General features: G+C 39.8%; 2 protein-coding genes across 2 annotated transcripts in view; both read left to right on the forward strand.

Annotated features, from left to right (window-relative positions):
* The window catches only part of SHC4 (SHC adaptor protein 4), a 139,273-nt gene extending 134,183 nt beyond the window's left edge, over nucleotides 1-5,090 (forward strand). Inside the window, exon 12 of the mRNA XM_008705936.2 lies at nucleotides 3,159-5,090. Within this exon, the coding sequence (XP_008704158.1) occupies nucleotides 3,159-3,314 (156 nt within the window). The 3' untranslated portion in view covers nucleotides 3,315-5,090. The remainder of the gene's footprint in view (nucleotides 1-3,158) is intronic.
* Nucleotides 5,091-13,199: 8,109 nt separating this feature from the next.
* Nucleotides 13,200-24,476, forward strand: part of CEP152 (centrosomal protein 152) — a 91,362-nt gene continuing 80,085 nt past the window's right edge. The window contains exons 1-2 of the mRNA XM_008705934.2: nucleotides 13,200-13,563; nucleotides 19,160-19,253. Coding sequence (XP_008704156.2) covers nucleotides 19,167-19,253 — 87 coding nt within the window. The 5' untranslated portion in view covers nucleotides 13,200-13,563; nucleotides 19,160-19,166. The remainder of the gene's footprint in view (nucleotides 13,564-19,159; nucleotides 19,254-24,476) is intronic.

Consider the following 24,476-nt stretch of genomic DNA (forward strand, 5'->3'; position numbering starts at 1 on the left):
GATTAAGAAGTTGTGGTCCATATATACAATGGAATATTACTCAGCAATCAGAAAGAATGAGTTCTCAACATTTGCTACAACATGGACGGCACTGGAGGAGATAATGCTTAGTGAAATAAGTCAAGCAGAGAAAGACAACTATCATATGATTTCTCTCATCTATGGAACATAAGAACTAGGATGATCGGTAGGGGAAGAAAGGGATAAAGAAAGGGGGGGTAATCAGAAGGGGGAATGAAACATGAGAGACTATGGACTATGAGAAACAAACTGAGGGCTACAGAGGGGAGGGGGGTGGGGGAATGGGATAGACCAGTGATGGGTAGTAAGGAGGGCACATATTGCATGGTGCACTGGGTGTTATACACAACTAATGAATCATCGAGCCTTACATCGAAAACCGGGGATGTACTGTATGGTGACTAACATAATATAATAAAAAATCATTATTAAAAAAAAAATAAATAAAAATAAAAATAAAAATGGACAGATGACTTGAATAGTCATGTCTCCAAAGAAGATATACATATGACCAGCAGGTATTTGAAAAGATGCTCAACAACTATAATCACCAGGGAAATGGAATCGAATTCGCAGTAAGATATCACCTCACCCCTGTTAGGATGGCCATTATGAAAAACAAACAGAAAGACCAAGTTTTGGTGAGGGTGTGCAGAAATTGTAACCCTTGTACCGTGTTATTGGGAATGTAAAATGGTGTAGCTGCTGTGGAAAGCAGTATGGAGTGTTCTCAAAAAATTAAAAATTTAATTCCCATATGATCCATATTTATTGAATGGGTTTTTATCCCAAAAGAATTGAAATCGGGAACTTAAAGAGACATTTGCACTCCCATCTTCATTGCAGCATTATTCACAGTAGCCAAGTGGTAGGAACAAGCTACCCTTGATGGATTAATGGATTAAGAAAATGTGGTGTATGAATCCATACACGTACATACAATGGAATACTATACCGCCATAAGAAGACAAAAGTCTGTCACATGAGACAACATGAGTGAACCTGGAACGCATCCTGCTAATTAAAATAAGCCAGTCACCTGTCTCTCTGTCACATAAATAAATAAAATCTTTAAAAAAATAAAATAAAATAAAATAAAATAAAATAAAATAAGCCAGTCACAGGATGACAACTACTGCATAATTCCAATTATATGAGATATCAAAAATAGTCAAACCCATAGAAACAGAAAGTAGAATGGTAGTTTCCAGGGCCCGGTGGGGAGGAAGAAACAGGTAGTTGTTGTTTAATGGTTATAGATTTCAGTCATGGAAGATGAAAAAGTTCTAGTGATCTGCTGTACGGCATTGTGCTTAGAGTTCACTACACGGTTGTACACTTAAAAACTTGTTCAGGGGGTAGATCTCATGTTATGGTTTTGTTATCTCACACACATACACGCGCGCATGAGCACACACTCAGGCACCTTGTGATTGGGGCCACAGCAGCCAGTATTCGCAGTGTGTAAAGCTAGGCAAATGGTGGAATGCACAAAGGGTGCAGGGGGGCCATGATGAACTGGGAAGCACATGTCCTGTGTAAGAGGGACAGTCCCACGCAGCTCCGGTCAATTGCTGCCATTTGGAGTAAGGGCCCAGGGTAGCCAGATGTGATTTTCCCAAAGAAGCCATAAAACTAAATTTTTATAGGAGATCTCACCATTTTTAATTCAAAATACTTAAAAACTCTCTATTGGGTACCTTCCACCTTACCCCCCAGCAAACTAAAACATCTCCTGGTATGTTTGGCCGGAGAGTGGATAGTTTATAAACCCTGTGCTGGAAGATTAACTTGACATTTATATGCAGGATTGCCTTTGGAAGAAAGTAATTAGGGGATTCTAGGTAAAAACTAGTGAAAGCCTGAACCAGGATGGGCAGGAGACATACAGAGAACAGGGCAGAGTGAGCTGGGATTTACGACACAGACTGGCAGGACCGATCAACTGATTCGACGTGGGTTGTGGTTGAGATGAAGAAGATTAAAATGTTTTCAAGGCTTGGAGCCATTTGAGAGTAAGTGGGAAACCTTGTGTTCTTTTCCTCTTAATCCTTAAGTGTCTCTTTCCCAAGAATAGGGGTATTCTCTTACGCAGACATAGTGCAGTGATCAAAATCAAGAAATTTAAATATTGATACATTATCATTATCTAATTCATAGTTATATTCAAATTAGGTCAATTATTAAAAAAAAGTGTGTGTGTGTTTTCTTTTTTCATATGCCGAAAACCAATATCTAAACAGAACTAAAAAATCCCTTGTAGAGAGGTAGCAGAAGTAGCCAAGTATTCTATGTCTGCATGACTTCCCACTCCCGGACAATTCCCAGCCACCCCCCACAGGAGTATATTATGGCCGGTGGGGTCATGATGGAGAGTAATATCTTCTGCTCATGCCCGGGGTGAGGATGCAGTAATACTAGGGAAGAAAGTCCTCAGGAGAAAGCAAGCGTAGGGAAACCGAGTTGCTTTGGCATGCAGACAAGAAGCTCCCTGTGACGAATATTTATGAATCAGCTACCATGAAGTCGGCAGGAAGGAGACATGAGGGCCTATTAGTAAGGTCTGAGGAGGCTTCTGGAAGGAGACAGGACTTGTGTTGAGCCTCCAAGGAGAGGCAGGACTTCTCCAGAAGGGCCTCTTTGTACAGACACAAGTTATTTTGGGAACAGCCTGCTTGCTGGGTTATAATTGTAATCCTGGGATTCATGCTTGTAAATATTTATAGGACTGGTGACACGATAGAATATATCAAACAGTAACACGGCAAAGAGGTTGGTTGCAAATTTGGATTGGGTGACAGTGTTGATATTATCATTTTTCTTTTTTTTTAATAATTTTTATTTTGTTATATTAGTCACCATACAGTACTGTGTTCCATGATTCATTATTTGCGTATAACACCCAGTGTACCATGCAATATCATTTTTCTAACTGAGAGGGAAAATTGCTTTGAAAAGGTAACGGGGAATGAGACAAGTGTTTACTGAAGGATATAGAGTTGAAAAGTACCTTTCATTTTTTTGTTATTCAGCCAAATATCTCCTTCAGGGATGTGTCTGTTCTTCTTCCTGATTGTTTACTTCTTGCAGGAGAACTATTATCATTTAACCTAAATACTCTGTACTTCCTTTTCAAGGTCAGGACCAAGGATCATGTATTTGATAACGTCGGTCACCTTATCAGATACCACATGGATAACAGTTTGCCAATCATCTCTTCCGGAAGCGAAGTAAGCCTCAAACAACCAGTGAGAAAAGAAAATAATCCAGGACTTTTGCATTGCAACAAATGACAATATGGAAGTACCATCACACTGATGCTTCAAGAAACTTCATTTTGTGTTAGGACACAAAGATAATCCAAACTTGGTTTGTAGACAAAGTAGAGCACGAACTGTGAAGTACATTTTTCCAACACCACCACGGACTATGTCCTTTATAAGACAAAGAACTAACGAAGATGGATCTTCAGAAAGTGAATATCGGAAAAGGGGAAGAGGATTGGTCCATTTGAAAAGAAATTATACATATGCACGGATGTCACTTTTTTAGGCCGTATTGCGTTGATAGCAGGCTAAAAGCACAATTAATATTTCCCATGCTAGAGACTACTTGGATGAACTGCTGGGGCAGTGGTATGTGCCTTTCAACTTGATAATTTGGGGACATTTTCATATTGGGGAGATTAGTTCTAAGTGTCTTCATATTCTCTAACTATAGAACTATTTGCCAAAAAAAGTTTTTCCTTGTTACAAAAATAAGAAGCAATTTTCTTGATACTTACTGACTTTATTACATTTTCTGTTTAGTAGCACTTTCACTGCAATGTTAAAATAAATTTGATGTTGAATTTGGACTCTGTCTATGCCAGTGGAATCAAATCAGAAGCCACTGAAAGCATTGGTCTGTTTCACTGGTCTGTCCCATTTACCAGTTAAAGGGTTGCAGCCTAAATTCTTTGGCCTAGTATTTCTGAACCTTTGCTATTCAGACTGTTTGTATGCAGCATAGCATCAGCTGAAGAGAGGCCAAATCTATCAGTCATTTCTATTTCATCATATTTCTCCCTCTTTCCTCCCCCCACCCCCACACCCAAAAGCAGCTCATGAGTGCACGGATTTAACACATGGTGGACAAAGCGGTGTTCTTCACATTCAACATCCGAATTGGTTTCATTCTTATTTAAAGTATTGAATTTATTTGAAAGTGTCAGGAAATGTCTGCTTGATTGGCTGTGACTGAATCATAGTCTCTCACCTACTGTATCCTTAGCATCTTTTCTAGATACGATCAGACGAAATGCAGAAGGGAGAAAACATACTGAACGAAACAGCTGGAAAGGTTTGCCACATGTAGGTACACTGGTAAACCGATGGTGTAATTAAGTGTTGTGTAGAGAAAAGTGCTATATGACCTTGAGCCAGCTGCTGAANCCGCCTGGTCTCCAGTTTCCTTGTCTATGAAATAAGGGACTCGAATAAGGTGAATTCAGAGGTCTATCTCAGCCCTAACATAAGACGAGTCTATAAAAAACAAGTTTTCCACTTATTAGGGGTCAGCGTTGATAATCAGTTTGTACAGAAGGTGAAAACTTGAGCTTTTTCCTTTAGTCTGTATCTATTCTCAAAGAATGAATGACACAACCGAAACCAATATTCAGGTAGCAGGAACCCTGAGCCCTCCCATCACAAACGCTGACACATTGGAGCGCTCTCAGTAGTGACGGTGGAAGTGGATTTGGTTGTTCGGAGTAGGAGAAAATGGCTTCAGTGTTTTACTTGCCTTTGCATAGAGTGGTCTGGCCGTTACTTTAGGATGGCTTTTTATCCTGAGTAATCTGGACAGTTGCCTTAACCCCACTTCATTGTGGCTATGTAGATACAACTTAATCTTTGTAATTGTGATATATTTGCTAAGTTTTAAATAAAAGACAAGAAACTTTTCTGGGGTAGAAATCATCAGAAATCAAGCACACTGGGGGCGCCTGGGTAGCGCAGTCGTTAAAGCGTCTGCCTTCGGCTCAGGGCGTGATCCTGGCGATCCGGGATCGAGTCCCACATCAGGCTCCTCCGCTGGGAGCCTGCTTCTTCCTCTCCCACTCCCCCTGCTGTGTTCCCTCTCTCGCTGGCTGTCTCTCTGTCACATAAATAAATAAAATCTTTAAAAAAAAAAAAAAAAGAAATCAAGCACACTGAATTGTAATATTTTTTTCTGTAAAGGTTTATGATTTTATTCTACTTCTACTGCCACTGATTGCTTACGTAGGTTTGTTTCCTTTTACACAACTAGGAAATAATGGCTTTTCATCAATTTTATATATACATATATATATATATATATATATATATATATATATATATACACACACACACACACACACACACACACCTTGGTTCTTGATGATCTGTCCTCCCAAAAGGGGGTCAGCATGAGTATAGATCATAGAAATTTGTGGGTGATCTAGTCACCCATCAGAGACAGAGCAGGGTTGTGGTCTCAGTCTGGTTGAGTAGAGTGTTAACTGGGCTGCAGGAAAAAGTTCCTGATAGAAATAGATGCAGACAGCGTAAATGCTATGAGCAGCACATGGATCCTGGTACATCATGCACCACCATATGGATAATCAGTATTTGACTTTGATGTTATAGGAGTTAGGTAAAAAAAATACTGCACTTACAAGCACCACAGACACAGTTAAAACAAAATGAAACAACAGACGAAATGTTTGCATGCTGTTTTAATGACACACATGTATCTTCATCTGTTTTAAAGTGGAAATCCATTTGCCTCTAAATACCTGTAAATGACTTTTCAAAAAAAAAATAAATTATCATTGCTTTGTGACAATTGACAGCATATGCCTGATGTTTGGAATTTGGAAAATTTATCATTCGCAGGGTGTGTCAGGGTCCTGACAGGAAACAGACGGCTCACTTAAATTGGGTAATGCGAGGCGGGTTTAATAAAGGTGTGGGCAGAGGATGGGGAAACCACAAGGGAGGATGCAGTACCCTGGGGCCAGTGAACAGGTAAGGGGAGATCACGGGAACATAATCTGGAGAGAGAGTTCTGTGGGAGGACTGCCTTCAGGAGCTGTGGCCTCCAGTGGAGGGACTCCACCAGCCCTGGTGACTCCACAAGGAGGCGGTTACAGACATTATACTTAATGCAAGAAGGACAGCCTCTTCAACAAATGGTGTGGGAACAATTGGACATCTGCAGGCAAGAGAACGGACCTCACACTTTACATAAACATTGACTCCAATGGGTTATTGGTTTAAACATAAAATGTAAAACTACAGAACTTTTAGGAAAGAAAAACACAGGAGAAAATCCTTAGGGTCTAGGGTGAGGCAAAGAGTTTTTAGAGTGGATATGATCCATTAAAGGAAAAACTAATACATTGCATTGCATCAAAATAATAAATTTTTGCTCTGTGAAAGACTCCATAAAGAGGATGAAGGGCAAGCTATAGACTGGGAAAAAATATTTGCAAGGCACATATCTGACAGAGGGCTAGTATCTAGAATATATAAAAAACTCAAAACTCAACAGTAAAAAAAAAAATCTAATTAGAAAGTGGGCAAAAAACACAATTCACTGAAGATGTATGGATGACAAACAAGCACATGAAAATATGCTCGAACTCATTAGTCAGTTAGGAAATGCAGATTAAAATCACAACTAGATATTACTATGCACATACCTGAATGGGTAAAATGAAAACTATTGATAATATTAAATGCTAGCCTGATGACAAAGTAGACCACACATGCATTCCTGCTGAGAATGTAAAATAGTACAGCCACTCTGGAAAGCAGTTTGATAGTTTATTTAAGAAACTAAACATGCAGCTAACATTCAACCCAGTAATTACACCACTGGGCTTGGATCACAGGGAAATGAAAACTCATGTTCACACAACAAGCTGGACAGAAGTGTTCATAGTAGCTTTGTTTGTAATGACCTACAGCTGGCAATATCCCAGATGTTCCTTCAATGGGTGAATGGTTAAACAGACTTGGTACATACACACCATGGAACAGTACTCCGCAGTAAAAAGGAATGACAGGTTGAGACATACAACTTGGCTGAATCTGCAGAGAATTATGCAGAGCAAAGAGCTAATCCCAAAAGGTTACAGACTATAGGACTACATTTATATAACATTCTTGAAATGATAAAATGATAGAAACGGAGAATAGATTAGATGTCAAGGACGGAGCTGGTAGGAGGGAGGAAAGTGGGTACAGTTCTCAAAGGGCAACATGAAGAATCCTTGTGTGATGCAATTGTTTTGAATTTTGACTGTATCAACGTGGATATTGTGGTTGTGATATTGTACTGTAGTTTTGAAAAAGATGTTATTATGGGTGGAAACTGGGTAAAGCTCACAGGAGATCTCCCTGTATTATTTCTTACAACTAACTGCTTGTGAATCTACAATTTTTCCAAAATAAAAAGTTTAATTTTAAAAAATGTTTGGGGGTAAAATGTAGATATGTCAAGAGATTTTAGGAAGATTGCTGCTTTAACTGTTGGCACTTTCACCAGTAGGATCATCTTGGTCATCCTCGGTCCCATCATACTAGGAATAGGAGGGGTCATCTGGATATGCTGCATGAAGCCACCTTCATGAAGGACCTCAAGTGTAATGCTTGGTATTATCTCCAGAGATACGCTGATGACATCGAAGGATGGCAAACACAGATGTCGTGCAAGACATGGCCAGCTCTGCCCAGGCCCTCTTCTGGGAACCTGACCTAAGGCAGAAGAACATGAAACAACTTTGAACATGTGTCCCATTATAGGACTATACAATCTAAGTGTTCAAATACCTGAACATTTTTAATAAATCCTCTAAGTGTCATGTGAATGGTATCATTATGTTGTATTTTATTAATATGCATTGAACATGTTATGTAAGCATTTAAAATATACCAACTTAATGATCTTGTTTCAAGAAACAGAAGTAGTTTGGCATCTGGGAGGGTCTGCATTTCACACTCAGGTATGATTTTTGCAGCTTTGGATCTTTATCAAATGGTCATTGTCACTTCTGATACCTTTTACAGGTTTTCCAATTAAAAGCTTTGGCATGATTGAAAATACTGAACATTAAATCCAGGCAATTGGCTCTCACACTTTTGGCCAAAGACCATAGAAGAGGCAAAAGACCTCTTTCCCCACATACCTTTCATCCCCCAATCCTCTTTTTTTTTTTTTGGTAGTGTTAAAATAACCAATAGGGAGCCATAGGGATTGCTTATTTATTTACTTTTAAGGGAGAAATATAATTTACATGATTTTATATTTCAAAATACCGCCTTACATATTTTTCAAAAAACGAGTTAATTTTATCACTTGCCTTGATAATATGTTCTCAGTTGCTTAAATAGAACAAATTTATAGCTAACACATTTCAATAAAGTATAAGCAAACTTCGAAGAAATTATAAATTGATGACTTTAGTAATAGGTGACTAATGATAAAAATTGAACGTGAACTTGAATATTATTTTAAAGTCAAGTTATAGGAAAAGTGTAAATTCATTTATTAAAGTAGTTAACACTACACACGGTTGAGTTAACCCAACAGCTTGCAACAAACTTAATTGATATTGGTGAAGCCAAGCAAAGAGGGTTCATAACTAAGACACAGGAACAACATCTCTTAAAACCCACAATTTCCTGGGAATGGCACTATTTATACCCTTCTCCCCAAAGTGGGTATTTCAGTTATCTTCAAATGTGCATGAGCAGGAGTTTTATAATGTTGCACATAGAAATGATGAAACACCAATCTTCGTAAGCTTAAATAATGTGATAATTCTCACTTAAAATTCTAAACATTAGTAACCCCTCATATTTTACTTGGTAGATTCCTAATACATAAACCTTAGTTGTATATAAAAATAAAAACCTATCAAATTGCAAGTTATTTTCCCACGAAAGCTGAAGAAACAACTTACGTGGTCTGTATCGTTTGATGAACCATCAGGAATATCTTTGAGGTCCACCAGTGGGCCATGGATCATACTTGGAAAATCACTGGTTTAGACTATTCACATACAGTCAATCTATTGTCACAAATGCACCTTAGTCATAATTGTTTGGTTGCAAGGAGTGAAAACCCACCTGTACTAATTTCCTGGGGCTACTGCAGCAAAGTACCACACACTAGGTGACCTAAAACAGCAGAAATTTATTCTCTCACAGTACTGGGGATTAGAAGTCTAAAATCAAGGTGTTGACAGGGCCATGCTCCTTCTGAAAGTTCTGGGGAAGAATCCCTTGCCAGCTTCTGGTGGCCCTGGGTGTTCCTTGGCTTGTGGTGACATAACTCCTTTTTCTGCCTCCATCTTCACATGGCTGTCTTCGCCTTGCGTGTCTGTGTTTTCACCTCTTCTTCTTTTTCTTAATTTTTTTTTTAGGAAATTAAAAATTTTATTTTAAAAGTGAACCCTGTACTACAATAATGTATATAGTTGTGTGCATGTGTGTATAATTGACACATGATCTTACATTAGTTTCAGGTTCTTCTTCTCTTCTTTTAAGGACACCGGTTTTAGATTTAGGACCCATCCTCATATATTAACTAATTACATTTGCGAAGACCCTATTTCCAAATAAGGTCACATTCTGAGTTCGGGGTGCACGTGAAATTTGGGGGGACACTATTCAACTCCTAATTGACCTGAATCAGCTCAAGTCAAAAGATTGTTTTAAGGTTCAGGTTATTACAGGACCCAAGGAAAAGCTGAACGGTCAGGCTTCACAAAGTGCAAGAATCAGGCATATCCATGGCTTTGAGTGCTGGAAGTTCATGATCTTCAGTCTAGGCTCCGCCATATAATACGCTCCCATATATGGAAGTAGTGTATTTCCCATAAAATACAGACAACTGTAATAAAAGTCTGCTTCTCTTCTGTATGTTCACCACCTGACTCAGTTTCATGAAGTCTTATTTCAGTTACTTGGAAAGGGAATATGGGTGGCCCAACTTGGGTCTGGTGCTCACCTATGACCGAGTTAGGTATGGCCAGGTCTTGGGGTGGTGGGGAAGCGATGGTGGTGAAGTTATAGTGGCTGTGGGCAGGAGTAGATTCAGCAGTTGGGACTTTTCAGCAGGCATTTTGACCCATGTGTCAGTATTAAATGAGCCCCTAGAATAGTGCTTGGTGCAAAGTGGATGCTCAAAAAATATTATTAGATGAATATACTGCAAATAATGGTCTGATCTCCCTCAGTTAATTAACACTCAGTTAAATAGCATTTCTACATTTTAGAATTTCTTTCACACAATCTTATTTCATCTTTTTTACAATTCTGCAAAGTAGGTATTATCATTCCTCTTTTTAAATAAGAACTTTGAGGCTCAGAGGGGTTAAATAAACTGTTGTGGATAAAGGCTAGTGGGTAGGAGAGCTGGAACTTAAACTTAGATCTTTAGTTTCAGTGTTCTTTTAAGGATCACACTCCTTATTTCATGATGGCTTTGCTTTGACCTGATGGCTTTGACACCAGAGAGAAGGTAGGAAAAGGAGGAATGATGGCTTAGCTCCACCTTATAGATGTTCTGAATGGGAAGAATATTCATCAACATCTCATCAACAGCATGACATTTCCCCTTGAAATGTAAACAAGTCTGGTAGAGGTAGCATCCCTCCCAGCTCAGAGGTGTGCCTGTTTAAAAAATGAAGGATAAATATTGACCCAACATTCCAGAAATAATCTCTTGTGCAGCAAGTAAGATCTTTGGCAGTTTTTCTGTCTTTCCCCACATTTATTTTTATTACTCCAGAATGACTCTGTCTACTTGTGTTTCTCTGGAGATGTTATTAAGGTCATTCCTTGTGTACCCCATACCTTACCTCTGTAGCATGCCTTTCCCATTTCTTCAGGCATCAAGCTCTTCTATTGGCTGCTCCCCTTCTAGCCCACTTCTCCACTCTTACCTCTAAAGGTAAGAATCCTTTCTTAAAAAAAGATTTATTTATTTGAGAGAGAGAGACAGAGAACGAGCATGTGGGGGAGAGGAAAGGGAGAGGGAGTCAAGCAGACTCGCCACTGAGCAGGGAACCCAACTCGAGGCTCTGATCCCAGGACCCTGAGATCATGATATGAGCCAAATTTCAGTCGGACACTTAACCTACTGAGCCACCCAGGTGCCCCAAAAATATAAGACTCTTTTACTTTTGCTGGTCTGGTTTCACATTGCAATCACTCATGCTAACAATCCTCTTGTTGACTCTCTTTTCCTCTTCCTCCAAGAACTTTGTCTGATAGATCCTTTCTTAGATGTTCAGTTTTCCCCAGAATCATCACCCCTTCTTACATTGCATGTAGTAAACTATTATTGTGTGTGTGTGTGTGTGTGTGTGTGTGTGTGTGTCTTATGCAAGCATCTTGCACTGCCAAAGAGTATGGGTACCTGGAGGGGAGGGGTCCTGCCTCACACTTTATCTTCAAGCATCTAGGCCAGGAATTAAACAGGATAGGCAGTCAAGAAAATTTCATTGATTATACCCATAACTTCACCCAAATCCATTTTTAGAGGCAAGGGGCTCTGATTTATTCTTTATTTTGCATCTTTTGTGATGTATGTGCTTAATTCTCACTTATACTTAATAGAATATTAAATATAAATAGCTCTGGATTTGGAGATAAAAGAGGTGTGCTCAAATTCTTTCTCTGTCTCACATTAGCTGTGTAGCCTTGGACAAGTCAAATTTTTTTTGTCCGTTTCTTCTGCTGTAAAATGGGATATGAATACCTGTCCTAGGCCCTCACAGGTTTGTTGTAAGGACTACATGAGCTAGTGTTTGTGGAAGAACTCACCAAATTCTAAAGCACTATGTAAAGGATTATAAACACTGTCTCCTCATGTGCTTCACCCCCTTATATCTTTTATGCATTCATCTCTGTAAGAAACACGGATCACTTAGCATCCTTGGTGTAGCGTTCCATCTTAACATAAGCCTAGTTCCCACTAACAGATGCCTTGGCTCAGGTTTCAACAACCGCCATTTACCTAAATGCCGTTTATTCACATTTTCTGGCACAGAAGCCTTCATTTATTTGTTCATTTATTTACTCATTTAACCAATTTGTTTTGAGTGCCTACCAGGGACCATGAAGCATGCTTGATGTCCAAGAAGTAATGTAAGTACCACAAGATATTAACATTGGACTGAGTAAAACAGACCACAACTAACTACAGAATACGAAACATAATAAAATATGTATATTGTGTACAGATGTATGAAGGATCATTTCTGTCGGGGGTAGGGGAAGTGTGTCATCAAAGGTTTCAGAAGAGGTGCTCATCTATGTTGAAGACTGGGCAATACAGGTCAAAGAGAGCTTGAGCAAAACAAAAGCACTCTGAGAACCGTGGGCAGCTCAGCCAGTAATTTCTTTTTTTTTTTTTTATTAATAATGATTTTTTATTATATTATGTTAGTCACCATACAGTACATCCCCGGTTTTCTCAGCCAGTAATTTCAGTCACTTATTGCTATGGATTGAGTGAGTACTTATGTGGCGTAACCTTTGTTAGCAGATAGGGTTATGGGGATCAGTGTAGGCATCACAGGGGTGGGATGGTGGGTTGGCAAAAGAAAACTAGTCGAATTATGAAGAGCCTTAAACAACCATGTTACTCCATACTGTATCTGAAAGGGTTTTCTTATATGTATGGGAAAGGGTTAAAAAGATAAGTGAACCTAGTGCTACCAACTCTTTAATGTTCACTGAAACCCTGTTAGCTCGGCAGGTAGATACAGAACGGGCTTTAGTGCATACTGGGCAGCGCTGTCTTAAAGGACGGGTTAACAGATACCTAAAATGACAAATATTCACACTCGAGGAAATTCAAGTAGTGAATAAAGACGTGGGAAAATGTGCCACTTCATCGGTAATGAAAGAAACACAAATTCAAACAAGGCAGGACCCAGTAAGAAAGAACATAAGGTAAAACCACATCTAAGCCTGTTTAGGTGATGGGGAAGCACCTTAGAGGATCAGAAGGGCAGGTGCAAAAACCTTTTAGGTAATGGTTCCGTGGGGCAAGTGAGGGATTCTCAGGGCTGCAACCGAGAACTGAGGTTTAGGAATGGAAAACGCGGGGCGAGGGGGGCATGGGGGAAGGGGCAGGCGACCCCAGACAAGACTGGTTCATCCACGCCAAAGGCCTAAGCCCTGGCGCTTGGCATCTCTAGGCAACCGTAAACCCGCCCCATCTAGAGTCAACCCTTTCGTAATTGGCTCACTAATCCACCAATGGGCGCACAGCAGGACCTTCCCGCCACCTCTGGCGCCCGCTTTCAAACAGCCATACATTCGCAACTGCAGGTGGAATTCTCAACCAAGTTTGAGAAAGGCGGAGACTTCCGCCTCCACGCCCAGCCTCGAGCCGGCATGGCCCCGCCCTCCAAGCCAGCTTCTAGTCGGCGATTGAAGGAGGCGGCTGCTCGTCAATGGCCTCAGCGCTTCTGGGTTCGGTTGTGACGAGGAAGGAGCTAGCGGATTAGAGTCCTCGGTAAGGGGGTTTGTTAGAAGTCTGTCTTTGGCGGGGATTAGGGTTTCCCTCTGGTGACAGCATCCGTGGCCTCGGGTGAGTTTTGCTTCTGGGCTGGGCTTGGAGCTGGGGTTAGAGGAGGTGCGGGGTCCTCGGGATTCTGGTCGTGGCTTCCCGAGGGCTGACCCGCCCCCTCCTCAAATTCTGTGGTGGTGGACTCTCCGCGGGTTGCGGGACTCAGGCTTTGACTTTGAAGTGTCAGCGAGACCCTAAGTTTCTCCCTACAAGTGACGTGTGGGCAGCCCTCCTCGCCCCCTGCAGGCTGCGGGGGAAACCCAGAGACCCTATCCTGGGGACCCCCGCTGTGGTCACCCTGGCGCCGCGCCTGGCTCACAGTGGGTGCTCTGTACACGTGTGTTGACCGAGCGCATGTGACGCTGGCCGCCAAAGCCAGCAGCCCCAGGGCACTCTGTGCAGGCTCTCCACAGCTTCGCTCTCGCGGTACCTGTTTGTTGTGCTGTAGTTGACGCCAAACGGAGTTCCTTGGTAAGGCCTCTGATTTAGTCTGTCGTTCCACCTGTGGGTTTCTACTTGCTGCCTTCTTCGGGCACCTTGAATCGATTTGTCCAAGCTGCTGTCATTAGCACTGATCACAGATTATTGTCATCATTTGTTTAAATGTCTATTCTCTTTTCCTCTACCAAGTGCAGTTAAACTTTGTAATCTTGAACAGTGCATAATAAATAATTGTTGAATAAATGACCAAGCCTCTTAAGCCTTCTATTGCAAGTCTAAAACAGGCTAGTGTGTTCTGGCTGTTTTCATTCTAGAAGGGAAGCTAGGGTGTAAGCAAGTAAGTAGAATTTCCTAGGGCATTTATAATTTATAAACTAATCCGCTTTGTGGCACTTAACCTTTTTTATCATGTAGTCATGAACTTGAATCTGATTTAAGCTGAATTTCACCATATCCTTCACAATGCATGGCAATGTATTTGTGCCCCCTGGATACGTAAATGCATTCAACTGAGTGACAGGCTGAAATGGAAGCCATAAAGAAAAGTATAAGCAATATAGTGTGAAAGTGCAAAATCCTCCCCTCCTCCCTGGGGCAACAGGATTGGGAGGGCATCTTCAAGGAGGTGGCATTTTCATCCCTGAGGAGGTTGCATTAGTTGAAGTAAGGTTTCCCACAGGCAGCATATTCACCTTTCTTAGAGGTACTGAATGCTCTTTGTTTAACCTCTTTTGTAAGCCTCAGACCCCTATTCATAGGTAAGAATGCTATAATAATAACAAAAGTAAAATGTATATCGATTGGTACATAGTGCTAAGCACTTTATATTCATTGTCTTGTGAATCTTCATAACCAATCTTTGAGGTAGGTACTATTTTTAGCGCATTTTATTAATGAGAAAACGGAGGCAGTGTCCTCAAGCTTGCACAGCTGATAAATAGAAGAGCTAGAATTGAACCCAGGTGGTCTGAATGAGTGCCCTTATTCTTAACCACTTCCAGCAGTGTTATGGCCTTTCTAACTGAAAGTCCGTGAAACGTCCCTCAGCTGCCCTTTCTTCATAGTCAAAGTTAAGTTGTGCGTTATACTTTCCTCTATTACAGAACTTATTACAATGTATCTTGGTAACTATTAATTTATATCATTGTTTCTCTAAGGGACTGTGAGCTCCCCATGGCTGGTATCCTGTCTTAGATGCGTCTAGGATATACACTGGCACATAGTAGATGCGGAGGAAAATTTTATTGAAGTAATGAATCCTAGAGGGTGGCATGAATGTATCATTCATTTAACAAATACTTATTGTGTGCCTGCCTTGTGCAAAACATGGGGGACATGCATTTTAATTCTGCCTTCAGAGAGCTTATAGGTTTTTGGATGAGACAAAAACAGTGCTTTTGGTTTTTGATATTTTGTCCAACTAAACACTCTTTGGTTTTCCTTCTCATTGCAAGGAGGGCAAAGAAAACATAACCAGTAACTACAAAATGAGTACTGAGACAGCCTTTCTGATCTGAGTGTTAACAACAACAACAAATCCCCAAAACCCACATAGTCTTTATTAATAGGTTCAGAAAAATTTATCTGGGAAGAAAGTATTAACTATTAAAAAAAATACAGTACACTTATTCGGCATCTTGATTGTTTAATAATCAGTCAGTAAATATAGAAATATGTCATTATTTCTATTAGTACTATAGTATCACCAAATTTATTAAAAAATAGTTTTACTAGGACAAGCGTTCTTTTTCAGTATATTCATATGGTAGTTTTCAGGATGGTTTTTTGCAGTTCATACATTTCAGCAGCAATTCATGAGGATATCTCGTTCCTACAAAATAGCCACCACTAGGTGTTAACTTTTTTTTTTTAGTGGTTGAAAATCATTTCAGTGTTTAAATGACACCGAATTCTTCATGAACACTTCTTTTTTTAAATGAATTGTCATGTCGGTTGCCCATTTTAAATTCGGTTGTCTTTCCTCACTTCTTTTTGCAAGTTGTATATTGGGATTTTGTCATGTGTTTTGCAAATATTTTTCTTATGCGTTATTTTATCTTTGGACTTTGTTAGTGTATCTTTTTTATATGTAATATTTGACTTGTCAGTGATGTCTTTAGCCATATAAAGATTTTTATTTTTTGTGGTTAAGTTTCTGTCAAGTTTTTCCTTTATGGCTACTGGGTTTACTACCTTACTATTTATTTTTTCTTCAAAGCAGTCTCTTTTATTGTTCTGAATATTAAAGTCTCTGATAACAGTGGTAATTAGTAGTGATTAATAAGTTGAGGAAAAGCATTGGCTTTTATTTTAAATTTCAGTTAAAATACTAATTATCTATTTATCCATAGTAAGTTTATCAGATTTCTCTTTCTGCCTAAATGTTTCTTAAGGTCTTCAGTAGTTTGCACTTTTGGGAAAGAAAACTTATTTGTATCTTTTCTTCCCTAGTCTAGAGAGATTTTGGTCTTTTCAGATATTTGCAGATTTCTTTAATGACGTAGTTTGGATTAAAAAGCCGTTCAAAAGAGATACGCTTTGGTCTTTTACATTCTCTTCATTTAAAAATGAAAATACCTTGAAGAATTCACTATTCTCTGAGCAAAAAGTAGCTCTTTATTTAAAACAGCTGTATTTAGCAATAGGCTGTTGTAAATCTTGATGTTCTTTTTCAATAATCAACAGGAATTGATGGCATAATTGTGAAGGATTGGAAAAAAAAAACCTCTCCTTTCTTTTACCTAATACAGGAGAAATCAACCCAAATCCGTATTCTGGCTTTAACTATAAAATACAGGAAGAGGTAGAGAATATTGTAAATACCAGAAGCAGGAAAGATGATTTTGGCCCGGAGAATTCAGGGATGTCCTTAAGGTCCAACTTAATCTAATTTCTTTTAAGGAGCCAGGATTTAAATGGACTAATATTTTCATTATCTGTTGAATTCTGTAGATTTGATGTTCACTTGCAGTAATGAAAAAACCCTAGAGACATGGGCTTGTGTGAGTGTTTTTCGCTTACCATTTCAGCTATATTATAGGCTCGTAACAGGTTTCTAACTTATGCAGGTGTACAAGAAAGTTCTTATAGCTGTTGGACGGAGACAAGGTTTAGATTCCCTAAACTTATGTATTTTCCCTCTTAGTGAAAAAGTGCACATTTTCCTTCCTCCTTTTAGCTCTGTCACAAAAATAGAAAGGAGCAAGTCTGGTCTAAGAAACAGAAGCTGGAAGAGTTTGTTGATGGAAGGGGTTTGAGTTGATGAGTTGAAAGGGATGAGCTGGGTGTAGCAACCAGGGAGGGAGGGATAAAGAAGGTGGAGTGCAAATTACAGTTTGGACAAGAATCATAATTCAGTCCTTGAAAAGCAAACAAAAACTTGATGTTTGGGGATTTTCAGCATTAAAATTCATATTTGTGTTAGGCTGTAATGCCATATTTCACTTATTCCAAAGTGCTCATTTTCTTTTCAAATTTTAATATCTACAAAGCCAGGCTGCAGTTTAAAATTAATGATGTGTCATAATTTAATTGGCCGCATCTTTTTCTTAGTGGTACAAATGGAATGGTGTCATACAATCAAAGGCACACGTGTAGGTCTGATGAAGTAGAATGTCTTTTGCTTTTGAGCTATTGGCTTACATAAAAGTTTGTCATCATAGTTCTCAACTGTTACCATGAAAGAGCTAAGTTCTTCATGGTAAAGTGTATTTGGATTCCTGGGCCTATGCTGCTTAATTCACTTCCAATTTAATGACATTCTAGAGCCTGAAAGGTGCAGTGAATGAGTTGTGGCCCAGGCTCACATCAAAGTGCATTTCCCTGGCATGCAGAAGAGTGGAGTGAATGGAAGGCAGTATTAGGCTGGGTAATTGATGACGCCTGCCTACTTTTTTGTTGGAATTGTTTGGACCTTTGAAATTCTGGGTAGTCTCCGTGGAGCGTGGATTCCTAAGTATAATTCAAATCATCAGCAGGCTTTTGACTGTCAGTACTTGAAAACCCACCTCCTGCTGCTGCTGCTGCTTCTGCCACAGCAGTAACCATTCTGCAGAGAACGTTTGCTGTTGCTTTTGGAATTGGAACTCTACATGGTACAGCTTCACACTCTTCACTTCTGGTTTTCCTGAGTATTTTTTGCTAGAACCTGATTTTATCAAGCTAAAGAGTGGGACAGTTAACACTGATATTTTTGTCGTGTGCCCCACAGAGTTTACCAGATCTTAAAGGTTTTCGGGTGGCGATCGTGAACTTGGCATTTAGTGGCTCTCTTTTTGTAAAACATGACATTTGGATTTGTGATACTCAAAGGATGAAGCAAATTGTGGAGGATACTACATTTACCATATCCAATAAACCAGATTAGTAAACTTTGAGCATATTCTTAAAATTTCTGTTTTGGCATATTTCTAGGTTATTATTTTATTTTTTGTGTGTTAACAAAAATCTTGCTGTTTTAAGTTATATGTTCCAGACCATGAGAAAGGTCTAGTCACAGATTTATTAGCTTTTTGCATTTTTCTTTTCTTCTTTCTCTCTCTCTTTTTTTAAGACTTTATTTATTTGAGAGAGAGAGCTAGTAAGAGAGCATGGGGTGGGGTGAGCAGGGAGCCCAGAGGACCCAAGGCAGACACTTAACTGGCTGAGCCACCCAGGTGCCCCGCATTTTCCTTTTTTTTTTTTTTTTTTAAATTTATTTATTCAACAGAGAGAGAGACAGCCAGCGAGAGAGGGAACACAAGCAGGGGGAGTGGGAGAGGAAGAAGCAGGCTCACAGAAGAGGAGCCTGATGTGGGGCTCGATCCCATAACGCTGGATCACGCCCTGAGCCGAAGGCAGACGCTTAACCGCTGTGCCACCCAGGTGCCCCTGCATTTTCCTTTTCTATGAGTTACTGTCATACAGCTCTTTTCTGTGAATCACAGTTAATTTGTAAGCATAGTCTTTATATTTGGAATACTAACCATTTGTCGTGCATGAGTTACATATATCTTTTCCCTGGCCGCTGTTGTCTTTTTTTGTGTGTGGCATCTCTTGTGTAGTTTGATCTGGGGAGATTTTACGGGAGATTTAGAAACCAAGCGTCTTTGTCTTTCCACAGGAACACCATGTCATTAGATTTTGGCAGTGTGGCACTGCAGACACAAAATGAAGACGAAGAGTATGACAAAGAAGACTATGAAAGGGAGAAAGAGGTAAGGTCCTCAGAGAAAAGACTCTAAACCCAGTCTTAAAGTTTTATTTCCTGATCAAAATGATCATCTTGTGTCATTTTGAAGGAATTTATAATTTTTTTTGTCACCCCCTAAAACCTGATCGGTATTTGAACTTTTGAAAGGTGGTTGAGTGGAATGCTTCCTTTTTTGAGATAAGAGTAAAACACAGTAAATGGTTCGATTCTTTAAGATATTTTCATTTAGGAGGTAGTGGTTGGCTTTGGAGGCAGAGACCTAGTTTCTAGGTGCCTGGAACTTTGCCTTGAACAAGTCCAGCAAGGTTCTTTGCTTCAGGTAGCTTACATCCTTATGGAGGCAGACAATAAGCAAGTAAACAAATGAACAAAATAATTCGAGTGGGTGATAATTTAGCTCTGGTAAGTGCTAAGGAAACAAAGTAGAGTGAAATTAAAGCAACAGGTAGGCGACTGGTGAGGGAGGGCCTTTTGGAGGAGGAAATGCCTGAGCTGGGACTTGACTCATGAAAAGGAACAGCCATGCGGAAGCCCGAGGAAGAATATTCTAGGCAGAGACATGCAACGAGTGTAAAGCACACAAGTTGGGAAGAGACCCTGTATATCTGCAGACCAGCCTGTGCAGGCTGTGGTGTGAGGATTGTGTAACTACGGGGTGAGTGTAGAGACAGTGCGAAAAGGTGGGCTAGGGCCAAATCATTGTATGTCATGGTAAGGTGTTTGTATTTTATTCCAGGAGCAATGGGAAGTCAGTAGGATTTTAAGCAGGGAAGTGATATCTGATCATGTTTTAAAAATCTTACTGTAGGCTGTGTGGTGAATAAAGGAGAAAAGGAGTAAGAAGAGAAGATTATATTTCAGATACATAGATGAGTTAAATGGAATTCCTGGCCGAGAGTAACGTTCAGTAAATGGGGCAATAATAGTAGTAGCAGTTGGTGAAAGTCAATTCATTAGGATTGTTTTTAGTTTGAGTCAGATTTCTTGGTTGCCTAGGATGATAGGCTTCTCTTGTACTGAGACTATGCTTTATATGATCCATTTTCTAATATATAAAACAATCCTTTTTAATTGTTACTGTAGACTATTAGTATCAACATGAAGCAAGGAATAGGGTCAGTTGCCCATGTAGCTGGCTGTAGAGTTTGGGTAGAGCTAGAAAACTGGCAGCTCGGTGGACTTTTGTCCATAGACATTTTGTCTTGTTTGGTTGTGCAGTGTTTTTAAAAGTTCAATCTATATTTAAAGACTGGAAAATTTCATGTAACAAGCCAGAGTTTCTGGCTTGTCTTGAAATGTCCTGAGCCCTGGCCACATGTGCACATGGCAGCAGGCAGGCTGGATCTGAGCAGTGGCTGTCCCTTCCCAGCTGGCCACGGTCCTCTCACACCGACATGGGCTTATTCACGTGGACTTGCCAGCTTCGCTCTTGTCAATTCTCTGCCAGGTCGCTGAGGGCATTGGTGTCTGTGACCCTGACCAGGGTTTCCGGATTTTGACAGGGTCCTTCACAGCAATTGTGGCAAGGATGGGGGTGAGGATTTTCTGTTACTTTGTGAACTCACAGCATGAGGTCTTCATGACCCCGATGGCTTTGGATAGTTTGCTGGAATTTTGCTACTGGGATTCCTGAGGGGATCAGTTTAAGTAATTATAGTAGACTTTAAAGAAGAAGAAAAAATAATTTGACAGGTGACTTTTCATTGGAAAAGATATTAGATGGGTAGGGTATTAGGGGGAACTAATTAGAGATGTATTGTGTGGTGAAAGTTTTAAGGGGGACATTAGTTAAAGAGGGAATTAATTCTAGGTATATAGAATATAGCCCTAGGGATCACTTCTTGATACGTTACAAGCTAGAATAGGGAATTTCCAGAAGGAAAGGAGCTCTTAAGAAGTGAAATACCTAAGAATGAGTGTTTCTAGCAGAGTGGAAGAAGAGAATATATAACCAACTTGACTCTGACATGATGATTATGTTTTGTGTTAATAAAAAGTGTTTTTTGCCTTTTTTTCTTTAATTGCTTCAAGAGAAGACGTGAGATCAGAGGCTAGAGGGTTTCAGATTTTCACCAACAAAATTTCAGGATTATTCATAAAATTCAGCTTATGTATATTTTGTCACTAAATTGGCTAATCAAACCTAAATTTGTTTGCATATCCAGAGGCCATTTCAACCTCTTCAGGCTGTCTGACCCTATCATAGCAGAACATTTCACAGCCTTGGGTGGTAAAGAAAAGAGTGGTCTTTTTCTGCTCCCTGGTTTGTAACTTTGGGATTGACAGCTGGATTATAAGTATTAGTAGCAGGCTAATGCATATTGCTTTCTCTACTTAGTGAAGCACTTGGTATTCATTCACTTATGTAGGAGGAATGTCTGTATCCCTGAGGATGTACCGTAGGGCCAAGCAGGCCATATCTGCTCACGGTCCACCCTGCTAAGGATCTGTGAGATCCCCTCTCTCAAAATGGCAGAGTAATCCTGATTTTGACCTTCTGGTATGAATGTCCAGTTGCTGAGTTTAATTTTGCTGCTTTGGGGTCAGTTGGGATTTTGTCCACACTTGCCCCTAAGTCAGTGAATAAGTCACAGTCAAGTTCCAAGTTCCATGCCGTCCCAATAGCAGCTCTATAATTATGATCTTGCCTTTTCTATTTCTGTTCCCTCCATTGTTTGCATTGAAGAGCGAGGGGAGAAAGTGCATTTAATATTCAGAAAAGGAAATAGTCACTTCATTTAGCAAAGCAATTAAATATTCAGAGGACATTTAGACCAGTGGAATCTCAAATCACGTGATTAGACTCATATTTTGAAAAAAATCTATAAGAGTTTTGCAGAAAAGTCAGGCAATATAATCATTTCTAAATTTCCTCAGTTCTAAATGGTCTAATGGTAAAAGTTCAGCCACTGTGGGCCAAGACAGAGCAGAGAAGTGTATAACCCACAGCCTCACCCAGTGTTTCACCCAAAACCCCATCTTTTACACAGTTAACAGGGCAAATTAGGGTGCAGATGAGTGAGGGTGATGATACCATGGAGATATGCTGTCACATCACTTAGTATTCATGTCACTCCTATTTCTCACGACTTACTGGAGCACACTACTTTCTTGCTGTACCATTTGAGATTTATGGTTATAGTTGTCTTCGCTACACAGTAGACCTCACCCAAAGTATTCTAGGCAAACCTTTTACTTGGAAAGCTGGCCTAGAGAAGAGGAATTCAGAAGTTCTTTTATTAACTCGTTCGTAACATAACAATGTGATTTTTCAAAATACTTTTCACTTAAGTCAGTGTGCTTTGTGATTTCATGTATGTTACAGACTTATAGTTGTTGTTATTGTTGTGGTAGGAGTGGTTACAAGCTCCAAAGTTATTGGTGAACCCACAGCTTAAGGTAGATTGTCATTTGCGGGGTGCCTGGGTAGCGCAGTCGTTAGGCGGCTGCCTTCGGCTCAGGGCGTGATCCCGGCGTTCCGGGATCGAGCCCCACATCGGGCTCCTCCGCTGGGAGCCTGCTTCTTCCTCTCCCACTCCCCCTGCTGTGTTCCCTCTCTCGCTGGCTGTCTCTCTGTCACATAAATAAATAAAATCTTAAAACAAAACAAAAAAAAGGTAGATTGTCATTTGGGATCTCCCAGTTTGCTGGAGTATACATGTACTTTTCTGCAGTGTCCCCAGAAACAGTGCTGTGATTATTGCTTGCTTCTCTGTATGTACGTATGCATTTTGGAGCAGAAGTACTAGTAATCTGTGCTGTCAGGATAGTACTTGCTGATGATGGTTCACTTAGTAATGATCAATTTGAAGCCTGGAAACTGATCTTGAGTAGAGAAGTAGGTGGTTTAAGTAGCAGATGGCAGAGAGAAGCTCACACCTGGCCGTGCTGATTTGTGTCCATTTGGTTTTTATATCGGTGCTTCTCTAATAGAATAGTAAAACTCATTAGAACTTGAAATCCTGTATTTTAAAGAGGTAGGGTTTCCATTGCATAGCCTTTCTTCTACTTTTTAATTGCCTTGTTTGATGTAATTATAGAAAGATTTTGACATTTTGTCCCCACTAGAGGGAGTTATGAAGCTAGTATTTGTTTACATTTTATATTATTTGACTTATTTAGTGGCATTTTCTTGTCATCATTGGAGAAAAAGAAAGAAATGGTTAAGTATTCATATGGTTGAGGTTTTTCTTTAGCCATTTCTTATACTTTATCGGGATTGTACCTTTGAATGTTTCTCATAACATACAGGTGTTTTTCAGGGACTGTCACGATGGGAACAAAAACATTGCTCTGGCAGGCTGTAGCTTGATTGTACACAACAGGTAGAAGTGTCTTCCAATGACTAACGAAATGTCATGTAGAAGAAAATTGGAGTGAGAATGGAGAGATTCAGGTTCTGCTGCTGGCTCTGGGGCTGTAACTCTCGCTTTCCTGGGCATGTCCCTCACCTTCTCTGGGCCTTGGTTTGCTCCCTTTTAGAAGGAGAGATTTGCCTTGGAGGAGCTCCACTGTTCTTCCAGGCCTAAAGTTCTGTGTCATTTGTCGGGCAGCTGATATTTGTCTAACAAATGCTGCCATATTTCTTTTTTAGATATGTGGCAATCTAGACACAATCTTCCCCACTAACCTAAAATTCAGTTTAATGGATTTTTAAAAAAATTCTGCATATAATGTAATTCATAAGCTAAAGCTCTGGCTGCCAAGTTATTTGGCTCTTTATCGTTCCCATACTGAGCCTTTTCAAGGAGGTTTTTAACTTGGCTCTTAGGTTAAAATGAAGATTGTGTTTGGTGTATATCCATGAAAGCATTATTTAATAATTTATATTTTAAAATATCAGAATCTTTTCAGTATAATTATGAGGTAACCTGTTCAAAAGCCATATGAACGCTGGCTCCTCCATTTGCTACTTTTCTCTGGGGAGAAGATATACGGTTTGTAATCTGAGAACTCTTGCTTTCATGAATATTGAAGATCATAGACTCCGAAGACAATCTGTTTAGTTAATTTAAGTTGATAACCTTAACAAAAGATTTACATGTTCTTTGTTTTACATTCCCCATAAACATAGGGTTTTGGGTGTTTTGCATGGGCTACTGCAAGGTGTTTCGCTGTTGAAGTTCTTTGAGTAAAATGCCCTCAGTTTTTTCTTTTTAGGGAAGAAACCTGTGAAGTAGTAAAGGTAGAGGAGTTTATGGAATGGTTTAGAATGCATTTCAGTAGA

The sequence above is a fragment of the Ursus maritimus genome, unplaced genomic scaffold, assembly GCF_017311325.1.
Source record: "Ursus maritimus isolate PB19 unplaced genomic scaffold, ASM1731132v1 scaffold_35, whole genome shotgun sequence".
NCBI classification, from domain to species: domain Eukaryota; kingdom Metazoa; phylum Chordata; class Mammalia; order Carnivora; family Ursidae; genus Ursus; species Ursus maritimus.